This window comes from Jatropha curcas, chromosome 3 (genome assembly GCF_041381405.1).
Source record: "Jatropha curcas cultivar XTBG-Jc1 chromosome 3, XTBG_Jcur_1.0, whole genome shotgun sequence".
In the NCBI taxonomy this organism is placed as follows: Eukaryota; Viridiplantae; Streptophyta; class Magnoliopsida; order Malpighiales; family Euphorbiaceae; genus Jatropha; species Jatropha curcas.
Genome location: NC_143153.1, coordinates 18,625,075 through 18,652,752, shown reverse-complemented (window position 1 = coordinate 18,652,752; position 27,678 = coordinate 18,625,075). Strand labels below are relative to the sequence as shown.

Genomic DNA, 27,678 nt, shown 5'->3' with positions numbered 1-27,678 from the left:
AATTCTTAATTTAGCTAATTAAGATTTTGAAGTAAACTAAAGATACTATAGTCCATTTTTAAATTTATTAACTATATTTTTATTCATCCAATTCACCCTTATGCACTAGTAAATCATTGTTTAAAACTATTTGACTGTTTATTTTATTTAAAACAATAGAAGATAATATCTATTTTCAGATATTCACTAAAACCCCGGTTCTAAAAATCCTGGATTTTAACATTCCAACCTTTGTCCATAGAAAAGAGCTAAAAAAAAAAAGAAACAGAGAACAAAATTCATTTTCATGCTTTGTGGCAATTCAGATCAAAATGCTCTTCATTCATTTCAGTTATGATGTAACCTTAATCAGTCTAATTTCAACTACTACTAATTCAGAGAAGATTCACCAAATAAAGGGGCTTTCATATGCTCCGCAATCAACAAATAGCTTTGAAAGCAAGTTCCAAGCGCATCCATATGAACCCTGAATTTATGAATATAAAAGTAACTGGGAAAATTTTAAGACCCTGAACGCTTCTTAAAAAATTTTAATTGTCCAATCATCTGCAATTCGGACCATAGGTTTGCGTACAGTTACTATAGAAGCTCCGCGAGCACCACCTCGAAAACTAAGTGGACCAAGTTCAATTTCGACCTTTTGATTTGATGGTTCAATTAATGCACTCTTCGGACCAGGAGAGCATCCTAGCAGTATGATTCTTTCAACGACACAGTTTGAGGAAGACTGAGATTTGCCATTGTTCAAGTTTGAGGAGGTAAGTGCCCCATCTGAGAAAACAAAACGGCGATGCATGTAGGCCCCTTGTGTAAATTCGAAACTTTTGCCATCATCAATATAGAGCTCACCTTCGGCTTCTTGAGAACTATTTAGAGCTATCACCTGTTCGAACAAAGATAGGTTAGAACCATGGCTGCTCATCCTACAAACAAAATATGTTCAAAGATATATATTTTCAGTCAAGGAGACTGCAGTAAAAACCCAACCACCGATCCTTAGATGAGTCACCTCAAGCGATTCAGAGAAATCATTGTAATTCCAGAATTGAAGCTACTGTAATAGAAAACAATACTAAAATTGGACACTTTTAAACAGTTACCCCACAGCAGGATGATTGCCAAAGGCAAAAATAAAGGCTCAGAGGAAACTTGCCCAGGCTAGAAACTAGATTGCAACTAGCCAAAATTACACAATAATGCTTACATGATGTATAAACTCATACAGATATTAAACAATTGGGAGGAAAAAGAAAAAGGAGGAGACAGACATCAAACTTTTGTAAGTGCTTAAAACTGTACTCGTTGAGGTTTTTCTTGATATCCAATGTGCTGATCTCAACCAGATTCAATATCTGGTGCATACTTTTGTTTATTTCCCAACATAAGATTATATTAGAACACAAAAGTTCATGTAACAAGACAGGTAATCTATAGCTATGGGAAGCAAATTCATGAGAAATGTACAAAATTAATCCTAGCAGACATGTGAACTAGGTTATCTAACTCATGGATCACTTGAGCATGTAGAACAAAAGTGGAACCTTTGTCTAGAAAATGTTGTATGCTGGATTAAGGTTGGGGGTGGAGATAGGCTTCATTTGAATCACTTCATGGGACTGCAAGCAAAATATAATTACAAGGATTGCCAATGTCATGAGATATATATATATATATATATATATATATATATATATATATATATATATATCCAAAATATAATTGCACTGGAACTGGACAGAGGTCAGAATATCATATAAATAATAATAGATTAGCTTTAATTGAAAAAATATATATATATATATCATCTTGCTCGATTGATTGATTCACTACTCTCCATCATTTGTGTTTCAGAACACTGATTTTAACAATTCTAAACAGCTGAAATTCTGATGATTCTGGATATGCAATCCAGAACAAAAATTGCATAGAATGCTAACACTAGTTGTGATTGCAAAGACATCAAACAATTGACATTATATCTCCCAGGAACACAACTTTTTTACTGGCTTAAGACTTAAATATGTATATGAATGCAGAATGCCTAAACCTAGGTTGTGAAGGACAGGGGAGATGAGCATGTATTCAAAAGGTACCAAATGTCAATTACATACCAGTGTGTAAGGATCATCCACCATCTGTGTGGAGCTTCGACGATACCGGTCTTTCCTTGGTATGATAGTTCCAGCCCTTTGGAAAGCAGGGATACTCTCCTCTGAAACCTCCAGCTTGTGGGTTTTGCCTCCCTTAAATGGAGTTCCAGTTCTAAAATCATACCAAGATTCTTTCCCAGGCAAGTAGACCGATGCATGTTTAGCTCGCTGGTAGGAATAATATATTTCAATTTTAAAGGCCAAAGGGGAGGAGTAAAGGGCAAAATTACTTAATTTAGAATAAAAAAACATATGGTTACAGTAGCACCTCGGTATAGATCCCTTGCACCAGAAGACTGCTTCCCACCATGAAAGCTTCATCATTGTTAAAAGTGGCTTCATCAGCAGGGAACTCCATCCACAAAGGACGCACAACAGGAATACCACTAACATTTGCTTCTCTGAATAATGAGTAGAAATATGGAAGCAACATGTAACGAATATGTATGGCCTCTCTGATAAGCTCTGTATTTCGTTCCCTGCAATCATTTAAGAACATTAATTCCAAGGTTGATTATAGATTGGCCTAATGCATAAAATTTAGGGTTTTATCCTTGTGGAACTCTAAAGTTTTCAAAAGACCCATCATGTGCCCATGAAGTGATACTTTTTAGTAACAACCTTGGACCTTTGGGTTGATAGGCACAACTTTTAGTAACAATTTTTAGAGACTGATTTATGGCCCTGAAGGTGCTTAGTTATAACAAAAACTGCAACTTCAGTGGCATATGATGATTGTCTTGAAAACTTTAGGGTGCCATAGGGTTAAAACCCTATAGTTCATGGGCAATTTTATTCATTAGGCTATTATATGTTTAAAACAGCATAATTGGTGCATACAGATGATTACAAGCATCGAAGTTCATTTAGCTTTTTGTTATAGTTTCATTTAGCAAGTACAGTTGGGTCTTCCATCACATGTATCACTAAATCACACCAGCTCTTCAATATTATACTATATCTTAAAAGATCACCAATTTGTCCTTTGTGTATCCTCACTTATGCAATGGTGCATGTGCGCAGGAGCGTAATCAAATTGAGTCAATACTTTGTTGTGTTCAAGCTTTACTCAATTAGAAAATTCAAGCTTCAAAACCTGACTCATGCTTGACATGACTCAATTCAATTATTATTAAAAAGTTAAATATAATTATTGATTAATGTAAAAATGAAGCTCAAATAAACTCAAATGAGACTAAATTCAACTAATTATTCGAGCTACTCCAGTTGAAGCTCAAATTAATCCCGAGTAAAATTCAAATATTTTGCGCACCGAGCTATAGTAGCTCGCAAGTAATTTTACTTATTCATGTGTAAACCACCTCAAACATTTAGCATGAAATCACAAACCCTAGTTCTTAACACAATCCATAACATAATGCCCATTTTAAAAATACCCTGGGGGAAAGAAAAGTATATCCAGCAGCATTACACTTTAAGTCTTCAATTGATATATGATATTCATACACTCAATCCAACCATCTTATGTGAACACTTACTTGAGAATCAAATCAGAATAAAAAAAAATAAAACTATTATTTCCACTGTGGTGATGTGTGTTTTTGTGGGGACAAATGATGCAAATTGAGAAGAAATTACTTAAAAGATTAAAATGACAAGTAAAGAATGCACAATAGCAATATTAACAATGCACTCATAAGTGTTTACTGCACCAACTAAACCAAAAGCCACCATTCCACCAAAAAAATAAAAGAGAAAAGGATATAAAATAGAAACTATAATACATTAACATAAATTGTAAAGAAAATGTACCCAAATAGCCAAGGTTCTCTTCTTTTAGTGTCCTGATGTGCATGAGCTCGAAAGAATGGATAGTAAGCACCAAGTTGATACCAACGAACTAGTAACTCAGGCTCTGGATTCCCAAAGAAACCACCAACATCCGCACCTGGAAGGGAGGCATAGGCCATAAAAATTATCAACCGTCTGTGACCATGAGGAACTAATATTTGAGTATCAAAAGAAAGAAATCATACTTACCAGAGAATGACATCCCGGTCAGACCAAGAGTCAAAATCATTGGAACTGAAACCCTCAAGTGATCCCAATCTGCTGTATTATCTCCAGTCCAAACAGCTCCATACCTTTGACTTCCAGCAAAAAATGCTCTGGACAAAACAAAGGGCCTGTCCTTCCCATCTCCACGCCTTAGTAGACCATCAGATGTTGCCATGTGAAAGTAGTAACCATAGGAATTATGCAACTCCCTATGTTCCATACCACCAAAATGCAATGCATCTCTTGGCATTGTCACCTGGTCACAATGGATAGTTAGTTCCTTTGGACTCTTTTCATTTCCCCTTGTTTATGTGAATATTCGATCCATGTAACAAAATGGTAAATACAGAGCATCCTTAAGGTCTTGGACAAAATATAAACTCAAAAGTCTTCTGTTTCCTAACTAATATTAGTGTATTACTAGGTCCTGGAAATTTAAAATAATTTATACTCTTGTCTTTCCACTAACCGACTAATAGTAAACTTACTAAGTTGAATAACTTTAAACTTCCAACATTTGGGTGGAACAGCTCTTTAGTCCCTTGTGTTTCATACACTATGCTCATTAGAACTGATGTCTACATAATATAAAATTTAAAGGTTTAATGCGTACTTATTGTGTATAAAACATTTAGATTCTATAATTATTCTATTAAAAAACAGAAAGCTAAAATTTTCCTATTTGACAGCTCTCTTTAACAAGTGGTCAACAGACCATTAATGAATATGTAACCTGGGAGGCTTTTACTAAAAGGCATTTGCCAAAGGCAACGAAAACTGAGTTCCAAAGTCAAAGAGGATCCAACAAGATTACATAAAAGTTCTGGATTGAAATGGTGATGGAAGTCAAATCCAAAATCCCCAACAAGAATTCAATATCATCTAGAGTTAAAGTGACACTTTACAAAGACATGGGTACATGAGAGAGAGAGAGAGAGAGAGAGAGAGATATGGGACGTTCCAGCCTTCTAGATACAAGTAAGACATTTCAAGAAGTGCAACAGCCAAAAATAATAATTAGGCAACCAGCAACCATGATATAGAAAAAAAAAAAAAAAAAAAAAAAAAAAAAAAAAAAAGAGGGTTAGCATTGTTGGTGTCTAAGCCTTTCCAAGTTAACTTCAATTTGTCTAAACAAGCATCCAGATATAAACGCTTTTTCAATTCAGGCTCCAATTGTTTTGCAAAAAATTATTTTCCTCAAAAACATTTTCTACATTTTTTGCCATTTGAAGCTCTCAAGAAAATCGGTCAACGGATAATATTTTCTTGCTCACCAAAATTTAGCAAGCTCAATATTAATGAAAAGAAAGCAAATTAATATGCATACATTAATGGTTAACCCATCATCACTTGTGCCATTAACGAGTGCCACAGCTGAACATTTATCATTTTTTATTTCTTTTTTCATCATAAAAATTAAAAAGAAAATTCTTACAATTCTAAACATTTCTATAGTTTTACAAATTGAAAATTTAAATATTTCCCCACTAACTTTCAATATCACAACTAAACAACAAAAACAAGTCCTTCAGAAAAATTTTCCCAAACCATTTCTTGCATCAGTTTCAATATTGAACTTCTTTGTTTAGATCAGTTGTAGCACCACTAAGTCACATCAGAAAATAATGTGAAAATATTAAGGTGGATGGCAAATTGCCTACTAAGATTAGTAAGCCATATGGACCTCTTCCCTATGGTTTTTCAGCTCCACCATGTATAATAACAAACTAGAATGGTACTTGTGCAGTACCTGAACCCCAGATATTGTTCGGCTAACTATTCTGTCTTAAATTCTATGAGGATCTTACTGCCGAGACAAAATAGGAAAAATTAGAAATTGGAGTTATAGAAATTAGAAATTAGAAATAGGTATTTACATATAATAGAAATTAGAGTTATCTGCTAAGAAGGGGAAAGCCTGCATGGTCCTCTTAAAAGCAATTAACAAGTATTCCAGTTATTTCTTGTGGCCTACAATCACGTATTCCCAAAGTAAGCACAACGCTATCATCCAAGACCTAAGTGGAAATATATATTAAGTTACTAAAACTTATAATGGCTAAGAAAGAAGAATACCTCTGGGCCATTGAACACCGAAGGCTCATTCATATCGTTCCAAATATACAATGAAGCCGTGGAACCAACGTAATTGCTATAGGAGAACCTGTCAGCCCACCACGATCTTATCTCTGGATTCAACATATCCAAGTAGGAAGATGAACCAGGCCAGCACCAACCATCATAATCATTTCCACTAGCATCCTTCACATAGTACCCCTTCTCTGTAGCCTGTTTATGCAGCTGGAAGGAATCATCTCGTTTAACATGAGGGTCCACAATAGTCACCATGTGTCTCCCCTTTGAAGCCAACTTCCTTTGCATATCCTCTGGATGCGGAAACAAGACAGAATCCCATGTGAAGTACCTTTTACCATCTGTGTGTTCAATATCCAGCCATAAAACATCATAAGGAATATCATATTCATCAAATTTTGAATCCACATTCTCAACATCCTCTTCATCCCTGTAATTCCACCTGCACTGGTGATAAGCAGTCGCAAAAAACTGTGGCATTGAAGGCTTTCCAGTAACAGTAGTGTATTGGCTAACAACATCTTTGGGACCTTGACCGACAAAGAAGAAGGTATCAACAATTCCTGCTTCACTCATCCAAAATGTATCGATTCTGCTCTGCCCAGAAGGCAGCGAAATCCCAGACTCAGCGTCCCATCCATCTCCTAAAACATCAATCTGCATTTCTGCAGCATTCAACCAGAAAAATCCAGAGGATTTTCCAGTCTTACCGTGGGCAATCATGAAAGGGATTGAGCCATAGAGGCCAAAGGGAGACTCATGTAAGTACTCAAAAACATCCAAATTAAACAATCTGTAAGGCTCAGAAAATTCGACTCCGGGACCTCTGGTAGGTCTCAAGGCGAGACTGGTGGCGTGCTCTGGTATCCCAGACAAAAAATCAGCGCCGTAAAACGACACATCAAAACTAATGGATTGAGGACCGTATGGTCTCCTGTCTGTATGACCCCTAAATCTTTCCTCCCAATCATCCCCTTCCTTTTTAGGCTTGAGTTGTTCAAAATCGAACAATTGATGAGAATTAAAAGAAACCACGCGATGATGATTCGATTTCTTCTCACGGACATATACCTCGAATGGACTATGGCGAAGAACAGCCTCATAGCCGTCTGATAAGTAGACGACGGACGAGGGACTAGCATCGCCGTCAATTGTTTCCGTGGAAAGCCTCTGCAGCCACAGCTTATTTTTCTCGAATTCCGGTAAAATTACGTCTGGGACTTGGAAGCGCCTTTTGGGTGGGTCCATTGAGAGGTCCTCGTCGATTTTGAGACGCATGATGCCATCTTGGTAAATTGACAGACACATAATCAAAGGCTTTATTTTATCTTCCTCGCCTTGATCTGATGATTCCGGTAGAAGCTTCGCGATCAGGTCACCATCGGAGATGCCAACGTCATGGGCGACCAATGAACACGAGCCAGGCTTGTGGGAGCGGGCGCGTTTGCAGAAGGGAGTTTGGTTGCAATTTCGGAACTCATCTTTTTTCCAGGAAAGGACTGTTTGGGAACCAAGAAAAAGGAGCACAAGCAGAAAACGGAGAGCTGTCATCTGAGACATCATTTCAGTGGGGAGAGATCATAGTTAAGACAAAAACCCTAGAAATGGAGATCAGTGAAGACTGATGGGTCTTGGTCCTGCCAGCATCAGTGCATCACAACACGCTTAGCTACTAACCACCAGCAAGAGAGAAATAGTATCGAGTCGGAGGACAAAACGGCCGGTCGTTTCAACTTTGCAATTCTATTTATCTATCTATGGACAAATGCATGCTTCGAACTCTCAATTTTTACTTTCAACTTTCACAACTGTGTCTCTGCATAATAGGTGTCACATTTTAGAAACTTTTAACTTTTCCGCAATACTTCTCGCATTTTAAAAAATAATTTATTTTAAAATAATTATCATATTTATGGTGTCAAGAAATGATAAATGTATTTTTTTCATATTTAGCCTTCGTATATGATCAATAATTATTACTTTAATTTAATGATTTTATTAGAGAATTAGTATTAAATTAAGAGTAATACAGTCAATTTACTCAATAATATATTATAATTTATACAAATTTAATATTTTTTTTAAAAAATATGAAATTTTAAATATGGCAAATATTATGGAACGGAGTTAGTACTTTAATTTACAAAATTATGGACTAAGACTCAATTTATACCATGAATTGGAGCATAACATACGATTTGCTCAAAAAGTAACTTTTTGTATAATTTATTCCTGAATTTCGCCAAAAGTATAAAATGTACAATTTTAATATTGAAGAATCTTTTTACCCGTTGGGTACTCGTTATTTACTTTATAATTTTTTATTTATCAAAAATGATTCATTGTTATTTTAATTTCCAGTAAAAAATAATTAAAAATAATAAATAGTAAATAAAATTACAAAAAATAGATCTACAATATATATATATATATATATATATATATATATATATATATATGAGACTATGGGAATAATGGGATTTTTTTTAGTGCCCCTGATGAAATTTAAATATTCTAAAATAGCATCTGTATGACCAGTTAGAAAATTATATTTTATTAATTAATTGAATATAATTTATTAAAATTATTTTTTAAATAAATACATATAAATAATTAAGTATGTTATAATGAATTTTAGATAAATAATAAATATATACACTGTTGTTTTATTAATTAACCGTTATATTCATATTAATCTCATATGAAATTTTGTTCTAACATTATAAAAATAAGATAAAAATTATAATCAATACCAATGTTCTGAAAATCGGACTGGTCTCTGAACCGGTAAAGCCAGAGATTCACTTAATTGGAGAGTTTAACTGGGTTCAATACGGTTCAATCATAATTTTTATATATTATATTTTCAAATATATTTTAAAATATTATTAAAATATAGGAATGTATAAATATTAAATAATCTTTACAAAAAGAATAAAAATAACTAAAATCTAATATTAAATAAAAAATACTTAATATCATAAAATATAATATTGTTCATCATTAATCCATAATGCAGATCCATTTTACTGAAAATATCAGTTTGGTTAATATAAAAAAAAATTGCAATGTAAAGAGGCACATAATAGAAAAATAAAAAGATTTTTTATTTTAAAAAATAAGATAATAATTTGAGAGAAACCAAAAAAAAAAAAGTAGGCTGCATCTAAATGAAAAGGAGGATGTAAAATCAAATATATTAATTTAATGATTAATTTATATAAAATCATATGTAAGTGATAGCACATGATAATTCTTTTGTTAATGCTTTGGTACCAACACCCAAACGTACTTATATTCTAAAGACAAAACTAAATGAAATTAGGCAATTGAAATGCATTAATTATATTTTTCTTATGCATAAAGGACCAGGATTTGGTAACAAAATTTCAGGCCCAGTTTGCTTTCAGTTTCCTTTTTCTTTCTCATAGTGTCTCAAAATTTCAATTCGATTTTGCTCTTCATGCTCTCAAAAAAAGAAAAAAGTTTCTTCTTCCTTCTCAAATAACTCATTCTTTTATATGATTGGATAACACAATATGACGTTTAAGGACCTACTTATCTTCCTCCTTGCGATTGCCCAATTTCGTCATCCATTGCAGAGCAAAAGGTTGAAAAGAACGCCTTCTTTTGTTCAGAGCATCCCTTAAAAATTCTCACTTTCTTTCTTCATGGAGCCGGAACACTGCAAGTGTGTGATCTTGGTAACACCGGAGAAATGCACCGCCATAGAATCCTCTTCAATAAGTACCAAAATAGCATTCCAAAAACTCAGATCTAAAGGTCCGACTGAAAATAGCGTTAAGTCAGATATAAATGTTCTTCTGACTTTGAAGTTGAACTGTACTTAACAGCGGTCGATTCACCAATTTTTTATTGGTATTTACCAGTTCTCACAGGTTTTTATGCAGTTTTTTTTTTTTTAATCTCCGTTTTAAGTAGTCAAACCAAACCGGACCACAGTCTGGTTCCCAATTAATCCAATTGAACCGATCATTTTGGCCCGATTCTTAGAACCATGATGAATATTTAATAAAAGCAAATATAAATAATAAGTAAACGCAAACGATGACATAAAAAATTAAATGGGTACGAATAACGAATAGAGTTAGCGTGCAACTCACGTCATAAAAATACTAATATATATATATTATTCTGAAGGAAAAAAAAATTTTCAAAAAGCTTTCATGGTACCCTATTCTTTCAACATTCCATTTTTTCTTTTTTTTTACAAATTTTCTAATTTTTTAATTAATTTTTAAACATTTATGTTTCTATATCTAATCTAACATATACCTATATCTAAAATTTTAAATAATTAATATTTTAAAATATTTGAATTTTAAAATTAAAACTTTTAAAACTTCTGAATTTTGAAATTAAAAATTTTAAAAATTTTAATTTTAAAACATTAATACTTTAAAACATTTGAATTTTAAAATTAAAAATTTTAAAACTTTTAAATTTCTTTTGAATTTTGAAATTAAAGTTTTAAGAAATGTTAATATTATATATATATATATATATATATACCTCCATATTAATCATTTTCAATAATTTTCTTCCATAATGATTTTTTTTTCTAATTCTTTTTATTGCTTTTCAAAGTTTTGATTGTTTTCTTCACTTATTACTTTATTTGTATATATTTTTATTCTACAATTGTTGAGTCAGCATATTGCATGATTTAAGTATTTAAGTTTTAAAAGAGTTTCGCTAATACTGGAAAGAGAAATATAAGTATAATTTATATTTATTTATTTATTTAAAAAACACTACCTCATAGTTAAAATGATATTCTTATTATTTAAATTTTATTATCATTATATCTAATAATTATATTTAAAAATTAATATTCATTTACAATAATAATTAATTTATATCTATATTTCAGTTTTGAATTTTTATTTTTTTTATTAGATCATTTAAAATACCTTTTTATATTTAGAAATTATTATTTATGTAAAATAATTAACTATATTTAGATTTGAATATTTATTATTTTTTAGTTTTAGATTGGATTGTTTAATTTTTTGTGTCTATTTATTTATAATAATTATCTGCTTTACATATATATATGTTTATTTATCAATGGAATTTTTCTATCTTTTTCAAATTTATAATTCTATAAAAACAATTTAAGTAATGCTTATTGTCTAGGGCTTTATATTATATATATCTTTTTATAATTTTTTTATTTACTTCTTTTTATTTGTTTGAAGTTGTATGATTATTTTATAAATATTTATTTTTATATGTACAATAAAAAAAATAACATCTGATACAATATATAATAATAAAGTAATAAAACAACCCGTGCAATGTGTGGGCTTCCACCAAATATAAAATATTTAATAAAATTTAAATTTATATTGTATTTCATATTTTTTTTCTACCAAATTGGAATAAAAATATCAATAAATTCAAAAATAGAAAATAAATAATAATTTATAAAATTTAATTTTAACATAAAATAAGCAATTATTCAATCAACAATAAAAAAAAAAAATCATAAATGATTTTCTTATAAAAATAATAATTTTTTATTAAAAATAAATAATTTATGTGAGTGGACATAGATTAAAAATTGAATACATGAAACGATGATTAGGTTTAAAATTACAATTTTTAATGCATAAATACAAAGTAAAATTTGGGAATTATCAAAATTCAATTACAATTGATAATGAATAACATTGATAACACATGGAACAATATTTATATTAAATTAAAATTAATAAAAATAAAAGTTAATACATAAGTGGAAGTAAATTAAAGTCGAGCAATGGGTATTTGATATACATTTGATATGAAACCTTTGAGAATAAAAGTAAGCGAACTTTTGACAGTGAAAATAAATAAAACTTGCATAGATAAATGAAATGATCCAAATTTTTATTTTCAAAACATTTTTCAATTAAATTTAATGAACCGACAGTTTGGAAATTTATTTTAATATTTTAATGTAAATACTGTGATGAACCAAATCGAAAACCGATTGAAAAAGTCGAAAACCAGTTGAAAATCGAAGATTTGGGCCGAATCGAACCAGTTCGACCCAAACCATCTAGAAGCTCTTCTCCCTCTATATCCAGCGTGCGCCTCATTCTTTCTCACCCATTCACTACGCCTCCGACCACCGCGTAGCACCACCAGCACACTGCCACTGCCACCTCTTCCTCCTCCTCTTTCTTCTTCTTCTCCTTTCTTCCTTCTTCCTTTCTTCTTTCGTTCTAGTCTCTTTGCACCTGCGTTCTTGGCGAGATAGAGGCAAAGCAGTAGAGCCGCGCGCCACCGCCACTTCGCCACCTCTCCTTGCTGCAGCTTAACGTCGCCAAGCTCGCCGATCTACCTCCCTCCATTCGAATCAAGCGGAGACAGTAGCTCAGGGAGGATCGCATCGCGCCACCGCTTGCTCCTCCACCATCGCCCGCCTGCCGCAGCTCCAGCGAGTCTTTGACCACCGGATCGCGCCATCTTCGCCTTCCATTGCCACTGTCAGTCGGATCCGGTCACTTCCGGTGAGCGTAGCTCCGATCTGGCACGAGCAAATTCCCGATCTAGCGAAAATTCGACAAAGGATTATATTCTGGGGTAACAAAATTAATGATAATAATTTTAGTTACTTAAATTAATTTTATTATTGTAGTTAATTAATTTAGTTAATTTAATTGAGTAATTGAGAGTAGTTAAATTAAGTTAATTTAATTTTCAGTATTGATTTATAATATAAATGTTGATTCAATTAAAATCCTTTGTTTAATTTATTGAGAGATTTTGATAATAATATTATGAATGGAATGAAATGAGGAATTGAGAATTAAAGGTAATGTTGATATTGATATTCGGATGGAGGATGAGAAAATTGAATTGATTGATTGCCCGATGGATGAGCTGTGTGGTTTGGAATTATTAGATAAATTGTTGATATTTTAACAGGTAGATAGTCCAATTTTTAGGAGAGGTGCTGCTGAAATTTCGGTAGAAAATAAAATAAATTTCGGTAGGAAATAAAATAGATTTCAGAAGAAAATAAATAAAATAGAGTTAGATAGAAAAATAAAAATTTATTACAGAAAAGAAATTAAATATCGAGATTAACTGACGTAGAAAATTTAGAATATAAAATAAAATTCTTAGAGTGGTAAAGGAATATTTTATCTGATATAGTTACTTTTGTTTTGTGTCATTCTTAAATTTCTTAGATCGCCTGGGTCCATCTAGTGCTCCTTCCGGACAGAATCAAAGCTAGAACTTCGCTCTCCATCACTGTGAGTAATAATAAATAATGCGGATCAACATGCATTTGCATAGCATTTCTTTTTTACAAACCTTATATATACTTTTATATTAAAACTCATATTTATTTTATATTGTATAATTGTATATTTGGATGGATTTGGTGTAATAAGTTGAAAGAATTGTTTGATTAATTGTGCTGTGCATATACTGTGCCTTGTTTGTGTGGAATTGGGATGAAGTGGGTCACCATGGGTTTGTGAGACCGTTACCGTTATATGGATCCTGATTATGATTAGCTGGGTAAATGGGAGATCGGCGCCCCCGTGTACACCTACCGTTACCGTTACCGTTACCGTTAACCACAGGTTGGCTTCTTTATTTGGGCGCACCTGATAATTTAGATCTGATCGCAGCTCGCAGGGTGGCCTCCTGTTTTGAGCGCTTGAGGATCTCTATTTGATGGAGACGACCGGGTTGCCTCCTGTTGGTATAAAAAAAAAAAGAGAAAAAAAAGAGAGGTTGGCAAAATAATGAGGACCGGTCGTGTGAGGATTATACCGGCCAGCCAGAATGAGGGATTGGCTCCCTGGTGCACATGTGAGTGGATGGGCCATGTGGGAGGACGGCTCATCGGGTTTCGGTGATTCCACTGACTAATTTCCACGTGATGTGATTATTTGAAGGTGATATTGTTTGTGGGTGCTGATATGATGCCATATGATTGACTGCTGTGTGTACATTCAGTATTCTAGGGTGCATTTGTGTGACTGTTTGTGATGTGTATTATTAATTATTATTCATTGAGTTGCAAAACTCACCCCCTCCAACAAACCTCTCAAGTACTAGGAAGCAGCTGATTCGACTGAAGCTCTGCAATCTTCTCCGCAAAGTTATAAATGTAAACTTTATATTTATGTTATTTAATTTTGGATGTATAAATTATTCTATTATCAGATTATTATTGAACTCCGTAGTTATAAGGTTGTGTATTAATATTGGACTTATCGTTAGCACTACGCTATAAATTAAATATTATGTAATTAGCTGTAAGTGAACCAGTAAGCCCATAATTTGATTATAATTTATTGTGAATAGGCCCTGGTTAAATATTATGTGTCATTTGGGATTGGGCCAGATGTTTGTATATGGGCTTACTGTTTGATGAAATTGGGAAAGATAGGTAGATAGATTGGATAATTTAGGCTTACTACGGGCTTCGGGGGCCTTAAGCTTACCTGGGCCCTAATGCTGGTCCGGCCACAGAAATGGGTCGTGACAAAGGTGGTATCAGAGCATAAGTTATAGAAGTTTAGAAATGACTGCGGAGTTATTTCTGTCACGTTTTGATATAGTTTTCACTTGCCTCTTAAATTTCAGCTTGATTACCGTATGAGTCACATTTTCAGTTAGGCTAATAATGGAATTGATGCTAATAGGATAGGACTTGTTATATTTTTAATAAATTCTATTTTATATTTTGAATTTCAGCATGGTGAATACTAGGAGAAGGGCACTCGAAAATGCGGAGCAAGATGCTCCAGATGAAGCCTCTTTCAGGCATCCAGCTAACCTTAGACACCGAAGGGGTAGACGTGTAAATAGTCAGGATGAAGGCGTTTAGGAAAATCAAAATGAGGAAAATATGGCGGGAAATCCTATTGAAATGAACACATTATTGACCAGGATTCAACAGGCTATAACAGCAGCAATGAATAATGTGTTAATGCAGCAACAACAATTTTTCCAAACTCAACAACAGCAACAGCAACAACAACAGCAGCAACCACCACAGATGCCACCTCCCATACCTGAACATGTAGCATAGCTGTTTCAGCAGGCTCCACCCCCCTTTGTTCAGAGAGTTGCTAATGATACACTTTATGATTGATTCATCCGGTACCAGCCACCTAAATTCACAGGGATTGAGGATGCTCATTCATTTTTGGCAAGAATCAGAGAATTTTGTATTGAACTAGGTTGTGATGATGAAAGGTCCATCGTGTTTGCGGGCCGTAGAATGGAAGGAATCGCAGAAACATGGTTTCGGGATTATATTCAGCCTTCTTCCACTGGAATGTCCTGGGAACAGTTTACTACACTCTTTATGAAGCATTTTGTGCCGGAAGGAACTAGAAGAGCCAAAATGAGGGAATTTGAATCCTTAGTTCAGGGGGATATGTCGGTGGATGAGTACGCCACCAAGTTCATCGAGTTGAGTCTTTATGCTCCGGGGTCCATACCAGATGAAGGCACTAAAGTATATAGATTTATTAGCGGGCTGAATGCAATATACGCCACTTTATTCCAGCAAAGGGAGCCAGACTTTAGTACCATTGTTGACTCAGCTAGGCAGATGGAAATCAAATACATTTCTGATGGAGTTATTTCAGGTAGAAGAGGTAACCGAACAGCAGCTTCATCAGGGAATCTGAGTGTGCCAGGTATGAGCGGGTCTTTTGTTATGAGTACACAATCTTCGAGCTCTCAATTCCAAGGAAAGGGAAGTATCAGCAGAAGGAGAGACAAGAAGAAATCTTGGCCGAGGAGTACCTATACAGGTGGTTCCAGTAGTAGATATAATACAAGCAGCAGCAGACCTGGTATAACTGTTTGTCACAGGTGTGGCAAGCCTCATAAGGGAGAATGCGACTTTGATGCTAACACCTGCTTTAGGTGTCATCAGATGGGACATTATGCTAGAGACTGCCCACTTTCTCCGTAATGATATGTGCCACCCCAGTCTTTTATGGGTAGTGTGTCACGACCTCAATTTTCTACACCACCTGTATCAGGTACCAGATTTATAGGCCAGCAGGGCCGTGGTTCTGTTGGTAGGGGCAGAGGCTAGAGTTCGGGATAGAATTCGCATGCTGTAGGAGCACAACCCCGACTCTTCCACTTGACTCAGGAAGATGCTCAGGCATCTAATGCCGTGGTGGCAGGTACTTTCATTATTTGTTCTTTGGAAGCACGAGTATTATTTGACCCTGGTGCCACCCATTCATTTGCATCTCCTAGGTTTGCTGTGAAAATAGACAGAATGCCCAATCAGTTAGACATTCCCTTACTGATATCGACACCTTTGAGTGAACCGGTTTACACTAATTCAGTCATTTAAACTGTCCTATTGTTCTTGAAGGCGTAGACTTACCTGCAAATTTAATTATCTTAGATGTAATAGACTTTGACGTTATTTTGGGAATGGATTGGTTAGCAAAGTATGATGCAGAGGTCCATTGTAAAAAGAAGGAAATTGTATTTAATCTACCAGATGGAAAGAAACTTGTTTATAGGGTGGATAAGAATATAGCTCCTTACAATCTGATTTCTGCAATCAGCGCTAGAAAACTGTTGAGGAAAGGATGTCAAGGGTACTTAGCGTTGGTAAAGGACACCATGATAGAAACTTGTAAAGTTGAAAGTATGCCGATCGTGAATGAGTTCATCGATGTGTTTCCAGAAGAATTACCCACTCTTCCTCCAGACAGGGAAATTGAATTCTGTATTGATCTGATTCCCGGCACAAAACCTATCTCTATGCCACCGTATTGAATGGCACCAGCGGAATTAAAAGAGTTGAAAGAACAGTTGCAGGAATTGTTAGATAAGGGTTTCATCAGACCAAGTACTTCACCTTGGGGTGCTCCAGTCCTGTTCGTGAAGAAGAAGGATGGTTCACTTCACCTATGCATTGATTATCGGCAATTGAATAAGGTGATTGTAAAGAACAAATATCCGCTTCCTAGAATTGATGATTTATTCGATCAATTGCAAGGGGCTTCATGTTTCTCAAAGATTGACCTTAGATCTGATTACCATCAGCTAAAAATCAGAGAACAGGACATTTCTAAAACGGCTTTTAGAACCAGGTATGGTCATTATGAATTCCTTGTCATGTCCTTTGGACTCACCAATGCCCCAGAAGCTTTCATGGATCTGATGAACCGTGTGTTTAAGCCATGCTTGGACCAGTTTGTGATCGTGTTCATAGATGACATTCTAGTTTATTCTAGAACGGAAGCAGATCATATACACCATCTGAGAACTGTGCTACAAACTTTGAGGGAGCATCGGTTCTATGCTAAATTTTCCAAATGTGAATTCTGGTTGGAAAGTGTAAATTTCTTGGGTCATGTGGTATCTAAGGATGGAATCATGGTTGATCCCAAGAAGATTGAGGCAATCATCGATTGGCCGAGACCTACTACTGTTACTTAAATTCGCAGCTTTCTAGGTTTGGCTGGCTATTATCGTCGTTTTGTGCAAGACTTTTCTCGAATAGCAGCACCATTAACCAAATTGACCCAGAAGAATGCTAAGTTTGTGTGGTCCGATTCTTGTGAAGCGAGTTTTCAGAAGCTGAAAGAGTGCTTGACCACCGCTCCGGTATTAGCCTTACCCTCAGGCGAAGAAGGATATGTAGTGTTTTGTGATGCATCCAGAGTGGGGTTGGGTTGTGTCTTGATGCAACATGGTCGAGTTATTGCATATGCTTCTAGACAGTTGAAGAAACATGAACAAAATTATCCCACTCACGATTTAGAAATGGCAGCCATCATTTTTGCACTGAAAATATGGAGGCATTACTTGTACGGTGTATCCTGTCAGATATTCACTGATCATAAGAGTCTGAAGTACATTTTGATCAGAGAGATTAGAATTTGAGACAGCGACGCTGGATGGAATTTCTTAAAGATTATGATTGTACCATTCAGTATCATGCTGGGAAGGCTAATGTAGTAGCAGATGCTCTAAGTCGAAAATCTTTAGGACTCTTAGCTCACATTTCAATTGAAAGAAGGCCGTTAATTTGGGAATTAGATGGCATGCTTGATGAAGGCCTTAACTTGGAAATTCCTGTTTCAAACTGTTTGTTGGCTCATTTCAGAATAAGACCGATGCTGTTTGACAGAATTAAAGCTGCACAAAACAGAGACCCACAGATGCAAAGAATTGTGCAAGAGGTAATTACTAGTGGGTCAGGAGACTTTTTGGTAGACAATGATGGTATACTCAGGAAGGGTACTCGTCTTTGCGTACCTGATGTAGATAATCTGAGGAACGAGATCTTAGACAAAGCTCACTATGCTGCTTATAATGTGCATCCGGGTACTACAAAAATGTATCGAAATTTGAAAGAAAATTTTTGGTGGTCCGGAATGAAGAAAGATGTAGCGGATTTCGTATCCAAATGTCTCGCATGTCAGCAAGTAAAAGCAGAGCATCAAAGACCTTTTGGATTAATGCAACAATTACCGATACCAGAATGGAAATGGGAAAGAATTACCATGGACTTTGTGGTAGGACTACCAAAAACACCAGGAGGCTATGATTCGATTTGGGTGATAGTGGATCGATTGACCAAAACAGCTCATTTTCTGCCAGTGAGATCCTCTTATAATGCCGACAGATTGGCAAAGTTGTACATTAAAGAGATAGTGCGTCTTCATGGGGTTCCGATATCTATTATCTTTGACAGGGGAACACAGTACACTTCGAGATTCTGGCAGTCGTTACAGAGAGCTTTGGGAACCCGACTTGACTTTAGTACAGCCTTCCATCCTCAAACTGATGGGCAATCCGAAAGGACTATCCAGACTTTGGAGGACATGCTTTGAATGTGCATTTTAGATTTTGGAGGATATTGGGACACGTATTTACTATTGATTGAGTTTGCCTATAATAACAGTTACCAAGCAAGTATAGGCATGGCACCTTATGAAGCTCTGTATGGCAGAAAGTGCAGATCTCCTATCTGTTGGGAGGAAATAGGAGATAGACAACTGGTAGGGCCCGAGTTGATTCAAATCACATCTGAAAAGGTTCCTATCATTCGGGACAGGATCAAGACAGCATTTGCTTGACAGAAAAGCTATGCGGATCCTAAGCACAGAGAGGTGACATTTCCAAGTGGGAGATTTGGTCTTTCTGAAGGTATCTCCTATGAAAGGTGTTCTTCACTTTGGCAAGAAAGGAAAACTAGCTCCGAGATATATTGGACCGTATCCTGTAGTTGCAAGAATTGGAGAAGTAGCTTATCAGTTGGACATGCCTAACGAGTTTTCTCAGGTACACCCAGTTTTTCATGTGTCCATGCTACGGAAGTACGTTCCTGATCCGTCTCATGTGTTAGAGCCGCAAGAGATTCAGGTGGGTGAAGATTTGACATATGAAGAGAAACTGGTTAGAATCCTCGATTTCCAGATCCGTAAACTGCGATCGAAAGAAATTCCTATGGTCAAAGTTTATGGAGAAATCATTCGATTGAGGAATGCACGTGGGAAGTAGCAGCTGAAATGCAAAGAGAATATCCTCATCTTTTTCCTTCCATGTAAAGCGTTATTGTATTAAATTATTTCTCTTTGGCTGAATACGATTTGTCTTCTCACTCGTATGTATTCTAACCTTATTTTGCTTCTTACTAAAATTCGAGGACGAATTTTTATAAGGGGGGAAGACTGAAATGACCTGAATTTTTATTTTCAAAACATTTTCCAATTAAAATTAATGAACCAACAGCCTGAAAATTTATTTTAATATTTTAATGTAAATACTGTGATGAACCGAATCGAAAACCGATTGAAAAAGTCGAAAACCAGTTGAAAATCGAAGATTTGGGCCGAATCGAATCGAATCGAACTAGTTCGACCCAAACCATCTAGAAGCTCTTCTCCCTCTATATCCAGCGTGCGCCTCATTCTTTCTCACCCATTCACTACGCCTCCGACCACCGCGTAGCACCACCAGCGCACTGCCACTGCCACCTCTTCCTCCTCCTCTTTCTTCTTCTTCTCCTTTCTTCCTTCTTCCTTTCTTCTTTCATTCTAGTCTCTTTGTGCCTGCGTTCTTGGCGAGATAGAGGCAAAGCAGTAGAGCCGCGCGCCACCTCCACTTCGTTGCCGCTCCTTGCTGCAGCTTTACGTCGCCAAGCTTGCCAATCTACCTCCCTCCATTCGAATCAAGCAGAGACAGTAGCTCAGGCAGGATCGCATCGCGCCACCGCTTGCTCCTTCACCTCGTCACGCCATCGCCAACCTGCCGCAGCTCCAGCGAGTCTCTGACCACCGGATCACGCCATCTTCGCCTTCCATTGCCACTGTCAGTCGGATCCGGTCACTTCCGGTGCGTGTAGCTCTGATCCGGCACGAGCAAATTCCCGATCTAGCGAAAATTCGACAAATGATTATATTTTGGGGTAACAAAATTAATGATAATAATTTTAGTTACTTAAATTAATTTTATTATTGTAGTTAATTAATTTAGTTAATTTAATGGAGTAATTGTGAGTAGTTAAATTAAGTTAATTTAATTTTCAGTATTGATTTATAATATAAATGTTGATTCAATTAAAATCCTTTGTTTAATTTATTGAGGAATTTTGATAATAATATTATGAATGGAATGAAATGAGGAATTGAGAATTAAAGGTAATGTTGATATTGATATTCGGACGGAGGATGAGAAAATTGAATTGATTGATTGCCCGATGGATGGGCTGTGTGGTTTGGAATTATTAGATAAATTATTGATATTTTATCAGGTGTATAGTCCAATTTTTAGGGGGGATGTTGCCGAAATTTCGGTAGAAAATAAAATAAATTTCGGTAGGAAATAAAATAGATTTCAGAAGAAAATAAATAAAATAGAGTTAGATAGAAAAATAAAAATTTATTACAGAAAAGAAATTAAATATCGAGATTAACTGACGTAGAAAATTTAGAATATAAAATAAAATTCTTAGAGTGGTAAAAGAATATTTTATCTGATATAGTTATTTTTGTTTTGTGTCATTCTTAAATTTCTTAGATCGCCCGGGTCCATCTAGTGCTCCTCTCTGACAGAATCAAAGCTAGAACTTCGCTCTCCATCACTGTGAGTAATAATAAATAATGCGGATCAACATGCATTTGCATAGCATTTCTTTTTTACAAACCTTATATATACTTTTATATTAAAACTCATATTTATTTTATATTGTATAATTGTCTATTTGGATGGATTTGGTGTAATACGTTGAAAGAATTGTTTGATTAATTGTGCTGTGCATATACTGTGCCTTGTTTGTGTGGAATTGGGATGAAGTGGGCCACCATGGGTTTGTGAGACCGTTACCGTTATATGGATCCTGATTATGATTAGCCGGGTAAATGGGAGATCGGCGACCCCGTGTGCACCTACCGTTACCGTTAACCACAGGTTGGCTTCTTTATTTGGGCGCACCTGATAATTTAGATCTGATCGCAGCTCGCAGGGTGGCCTCCTGTTTTGAGCGCCTGAGGATCTCTATTTGATGGAGACGACCGGGTTGCCTCCTGTTGGTATAAAAAAAAAAGAGAGGTTGGCAAAATAATGAGGACCGGTCGTGTGAGGATTATACCGGCCAGCCAGAATGAGGGATTGGCTCCCTGGTGCACATGTGAGTGGATGGACCATGTGGGAGGACGGCTCATCAGGTTTTGGTGACTCCACTGACTAATTTTCACGTGATGTGATTATTTGAAGGTGATATTGTTTGTGGGTGCTGATATGATGCCATATGATTGATTGCTGTGTGTACATTCAGTATTCTAGGGTGCATTTGTGTGACTGTTTGTGATGTGTATTATTAATTATTATTCACTGAGTTGCAAAACTCACCCCCTCCAACAAACCTTTCAGGTACTAGGAAGCATCTGATTCGACTGAAGCTCTGCAATCTTCTCCGCAGAGTTATAAATGTAAACTTTATATTTCTGTTATTTAATTTTGGATGTATAAATTATTCTATTATCAAATTATTATTGAGCTCCGCAGTTATAGGGTTGTGTATTAATATTGGACTTATCGTTAGCACTACGCTATAAATTAAATATTATGTAATTAGCTGTAGGTGAACCAGTAAGCCCATAATGTGATTATAATTTATTGTGAATAGGCCCTGGTTAAATATTATATGTCATTTGGGATTAGGCCAGATGTTTGTATATGGGCTTAGTGTTTGATGAAATTGGGAAAGATAGGTAGATAGATTGAATAATTTAGGCTTACTATGGGTTTCGGAGGCATTAAGTTTACCAGGGCTCTAGTGCCGGTCCGGCCCATGGAAACGGGTCGTGACAATAAAGTAATTATTATATGCATGATGATGACATACACTATATAGTTCCTACTTAAAATAGGATAAAAATTCTACAATAGGATTGTACAATAGAGAATTAATTTAAAATTTTAATTAGTATAAAATTCTCAATTAGAGATTATATTAAATTTCATATTTTATTAAATTTATAATTATTTTGTTCACTATTAAAGATTTTTTATTTTTGTAATATTTTTTATTTTATTCTTTAACCAATAAAATTTAGATTTAAATACAAAATTAATATAACCAATCAAATTAAATTACTTTTACTTTTTCAATCGGTCTATCTATAATCCATACTATATATAACGTGAGAATATGAGAGGAATAATGGGATTTACGAAAATATTTTTGGTAAAATTTGGAATATACTGAAATAATCTTAGTGATAGTCAATTAAATTTTATCTTAAAGATAGCCAATTAAATTTTATTTCAAAAATATACTTAACATATGTATTTGAAACAACATCAAACTTTATAAGTAGTTGGGGAACTATATTTTTTATTAAGAGGTTTGCACACGAGAATGGTCAATTTAGCATAATCAATTTCTTGTTTTCAGATTTTCAGTAGCTCTCTACTTCTTGAGGGCATCAAGTTTTAGACTATTGAACCTATTTGTTTCCGTATATAATTTCAACTTTGCTAGACTAAACTATATTTTGAGTTTGACATAAACTCGAACTTTATAAAAAAAGCAATATATGTACATTAACGTGCAACCTTTCTTTTTTCCTGTCTCCAAGTAATCTGTATCTATATAAAAGCAGAGTAGTTTGCATTATCTGGAAGTCAAGTGTCAACCTCTGAAATTGTCACGTATGAAGATGACAACAGTTATTTAGCACGGTTGTAAGGAAATAAGGTGTAATGATAGCAATTGTAAAAAGATAAGTTGTTTTATATTTTTATATAATATTTTTATCATGATAATATCTATTAATTACATCCAATCAAGATAATGCATTAAATTAAATTAAAATACAAATAACACAAGTCATAAAATAAGAAATACTTAATTTCTTATTTTTAATGATTACCTTGACGTATGGGGTAATCTTATATACCAAAAGTTAGGTTGCACAAACACAGGATACGAGATATGAGAATGTACGAAATATGATAATAAATAAATAATCATTTATAATAAATAATAAACATAAAATAAAAAATACTTAATTTCTTATTTCAATATAATTAGTTAAATTCTTAAAATTATTATCATTATTGAAAAATCTATATCTATCAGGGTAGTTTGCTTTATATGAAAGCAAAGTGTAACTAACACAGTTTGCCACTTGGCATTATTTTGAGTTATAGAATGACGGATGTTAGAATTCATACAATTTAGCACAATTGTACGAATTGTAAAAGGAACAGTTGTTTTATATTTTCAAATAATCTCTTTATCAAGATAATATCTATAAAAAAGATTATCTCTAACATTTAATATATTAATATAAATATATTTCTTTTTACAAAACAATTAATAAGTAATTCATACGCTTAAAAAGAGTGTAAATAAATAATACATTACTGTTAAATAAATAATATATAAGTAATTTAAAAAATATAAATTAGAACGTAGGAGAGATGATAATTTTTAAAAAAGTAGGACATCCACAATGGCACAAAAAATATTTAAAAATACTTCTTTTTTTATTGGTAATAAAAAAAACCTTGGTTGGTTAGTTTTGTATATAGAGTAGTCTCATATACCAGGAGCTGAGTTGCACGGAAATGGGACACAAGATACAGATGTACAGGATACAATAATTTTTAAAAAAGGTAAGACATTCACCCGCGTAAAACACGCTATCTAAATAAGTAATACATTAATATTTTAAATAAATAGACAATCATTTATAATAAACATAAAATAAAAAACACTAAATTTCTCATTTTAATGACACAAAAAGCAAATTAAAAAAAAAGCTTCATTTTTATCGGTAATAAAAAAAAATCTTAGTTGATTAGCTTGGTGTATGGAGTAGTCTCATATCCAAGAGCTAGGTTGCACAAACACAGGACACGAGATACAAGAACGTACGAGATACGATAATTTTGAAAAAAGGTAGAACATCCACATGCTTAGGACACAATACACTAAATAAGTAATACATTAATATTTCAAATAAATAAATAATCATTTATAATAAATTATAAACACAAAATAAAAAAAACTTAATTTCTCATTTCAATGACACAAAAATAAATTAAAAAACATTCATTTTTTATTGGTAATAAAAAAATCTTGGTTGATTAGCTTGTGTATAGAGTAGTCTCATATACTAGGAGCTATGTTGCATAGAAACGAGATACAATAATTTTTAAAAAAAGTAGGACATCCACACGTTTATGATATAGTACACTAAATAAGTAATACATTAATATTTTAAATAAATGAACAATCATTTATAATAAATCATAAATATAAAATAAAAAATACTTAATTTCTTATTTCAATGACACAAAAACAAATAAAAAAAACACTTCTATTTTATTAGTAATAAAAAAAAATCTTGATTGATTAGCTTGGTGTAAGGAGTAGTCTTATATATCAAGAGTTAGGTTGCATGGACACGGGACACGAGATACGAAACAAATGGAGACGACAATTTTAAAAAAATAGACATCCATATGCTAGGTCACACTACTCTAAATAAGTAATACATTAATATTTCAAATAAATAAACAATCATTTATAATAAATCATAAATATAAAATAAAAAATACTTAATTTATTATTTCAATATAATTAGCTAAAATTCTCAAAATTATTATTACTATTGAAAAACATATTAATAGTGTGTATGCATTTTTTTTTATTTAGGTCATATCATGAATGGCTTTTGCTATTGCATACGTTATAAAAAGCTTCACCTAATACTCAAGAAGATATATCTTAGTATCGCAACTTTTTAGCATATTTCAATAAGATACAATTTATCATTTTATTATATAATTTTACTATTTTTGAATGATGTTAGAAAATACTATTTCATCTTTTAATATTACCCTGCGCATCGTGCGGATTATAAGGAAAAAAGCAATTATATTTTCAGATAATATTATATAGGAGAAAAAAACTAAATTAATATTAATAAGCAAAAACTATTTTATTTGGAAATAGAAAGGAATATAAGATAAAAGAATTCCGACAATTTTCTCTTCAAATTATAAGGAAACTAAAAAACTGTAAAAATAAATTTGTAGAGAAAAATTAATTTTATTTTTCTTTTATATCCAAAAAAAAAAAATAAGTAACAAAAGTTTTTCTGAAAAAAAATATAGCCCCCTCTTATCTTTTCTGATTATTCATTAATAAAAAAAGATACAAAAATAAATAAAAAACACTTAATCATGCGATACGGGAATATACACGATACGATAATTTTAAAAAAAAATAGGCGATCCACACGCTTAGGACACACTACATTAAATAAGTATAATACATTAATATTTCAAATAAATAAACAATCATTTATAATAAACCATAAATATAAAATAAAAAATACTCAATTTCTTATTTTAATATAATTAGTTAAATTTTAAAATTATTATCACTATTGAAAGGTACATTAATAGTGTGTGAACATTTTTTGATGCAGGGTCATACTAGGGGCGTCAAAATGTGTTACGACATGTGAACATGATTCACCTAACACATGAAATAAATTGGTTAGGGTTGAGGTTAAACGAGTTCGTGTCATAGATGAGTCACCCATTTATGACACGAATATAAACGTGATGTGCAGTGGGTTAACACGCAGGTTAGGCGAGTGACCTATTTATTTAAGAGTAAAAATGTAATTTTAGTATTAGATATAAAATACTCCAACTAAAACCTATTTAAATTTTATTATTGTATTAGTTTTTTATTTTAACTATGAATCTTGAAGAATTTATGCATTTTACGTGTAAAAATTTATTTTTAAATATGATTGGAGTTAAATAAGTTAAACACACTATAAGCAGGTTACGTGGGTCATTTATAGGTCAATACATCCACTTAACCTGTTTATGATATTAAGCAGATTACACGAGTTATCACTTAACCTCTTTATGATAAGCGGGTTACACAAGTGTATATGGGTCGACACGACCCACTTAATCTTTTTATGATATTAAGCAGGTTAAACGTGTCATGTTCTTGTCAATCATCTAATTTTCGTATTGTGTTTGTGTCTACATTATAAAAAATTATTTCATCCTTTTATATTGCTTCGCGTATCCCGCCGGTTCTAACACTAGTCTTCTTAAACTCATACCATATTGCTTGGATTTTTTTATGATGAGAAAATATTGATTGGATTTATAATTTGGGTATTTGTATGCAGGCATTTCATATTTGGAGAAGGAAGAATCCATTTGGCTATATATAAATGTGAAAATATGGGGGAATGATGAGATTTTTGAAATCGCCCTTAATAAAATTTGAAATGTCTAAAATAAACTTAGTCATAGCCAATTAGAAAATTACATTTTATTAATTGATTGAATATATAAAGATTATTTTTTTAAATAAATACATATAGATAATTAAAATATTTCAAAATTTTAAGTTTTATCTTTTCTAAATTTATTTTTTAATAAATATATATGATAATGAGACATTTGAAAATTTTTTATATTTTATTTATTAAATATTTGATTCTATTTTGATTAAAATTTAAAATAATTTATTTAGGAGAGAAATAAAAAATTATATACTTTTTATTAATATTCTTTTTTTCTTTATTTTTTGTAAGATTTGATTGGATATATTTTTTAACAAATAAATTTTTAGATGTAACATACATAAGCTCTTATTTAGGAGAGAGATAAAAAAGAAAAAAGAATATTACTTTTATTAATATTTATTCATTTATGTTTATATGATTTGATTTTATATATATATATATATATATATATATATATTTTAAAAATTTCAAAATAGAATTTACATAATTAAATCTGGGGTGGTAAACAATTGAAATTTTTAATTTATATGTAGTATTTATTGATATATTTATATATCTATATACCCTAAAACATTTTTTGTTAG

At 33.1% G+C, this 27,678-nt stretch overlaps 1 protein-coding gene and 1 long non-coding RNA gene across 2 annotated transcripts; one reads left to right on the top strand and one right to left on the bottom strand.

Annotated features, from left to right (window-relative positions):
* Positions 1-300: 300 nt before the first annotated feature.
* On the bottom strand, positions 301-8,019 carry RSW3 (Glycosyl hydrolases family 31 protein). The gene is made up of 6 exons (XM_012232785.4): positions 6,249-8,019; positions 4,152-4,425; positions 3,924-4,059; positions 2,419-2,629; positions 2,112-2,318; positions 301-883 (listed from the first exon to the last, which is right to left on the bottom strand). Exons 1-6 carry the CDS (start codon positions 7,827-7,829, stop codon positions 521-523), a joined length of 2,772 nt encoding a protein of 923 aa, XP_012088175.1. The 5' UTR covers positions 7,830-8,019; the 3' UTR covers positions 301-520.
* A 4,354-nt stretch (positions 8,020-12,373) lies between these two features.
* LOC149497648 (uncharacterized) lies at positions 12,374-22,446 on the top strand. Its single transcript, XR_016319912.1, has 5 exons — positions 12,374-12,860; positions 13,472-13,537; positions 14,349-14,406; positions 21,315-21,380; positions 22,167-22,446. It is a non-coding gene; the product is annotated as an uncharacterized LOC149497648 (long non-coding RNA).
* Positions 22,447-27,678: the final 5,232 nt, after the last annotated feature.

What these genes read in the sequence shown, in the direction of transcription:
- RSW3 (XM_012232785.4), bottom strand. Translation starts at nt 7,829, where the DNA reads ATGATGTCTCAGATGACAGCTCTCCGTTTTCTGCTTGTGCTCCTTTTT. An exon ending in CGGTGTTCAATGGCCCAGAG is followed by an intron (nt 4,426 to 6,248) that starts GTATTCTTCTTT and finishes CATTGTGACCAG; the next exon opens with GTGACAATGCCAAGAGATGC. An exon ending in TGGATGATCCTTACACACTG is followed by an intron (nt 884 to 2,111) that starts GTATGTAATTGA and finishes TTGTTCGAACAG; the next exon opens with GTGATAGCTCTAAATAGTTC.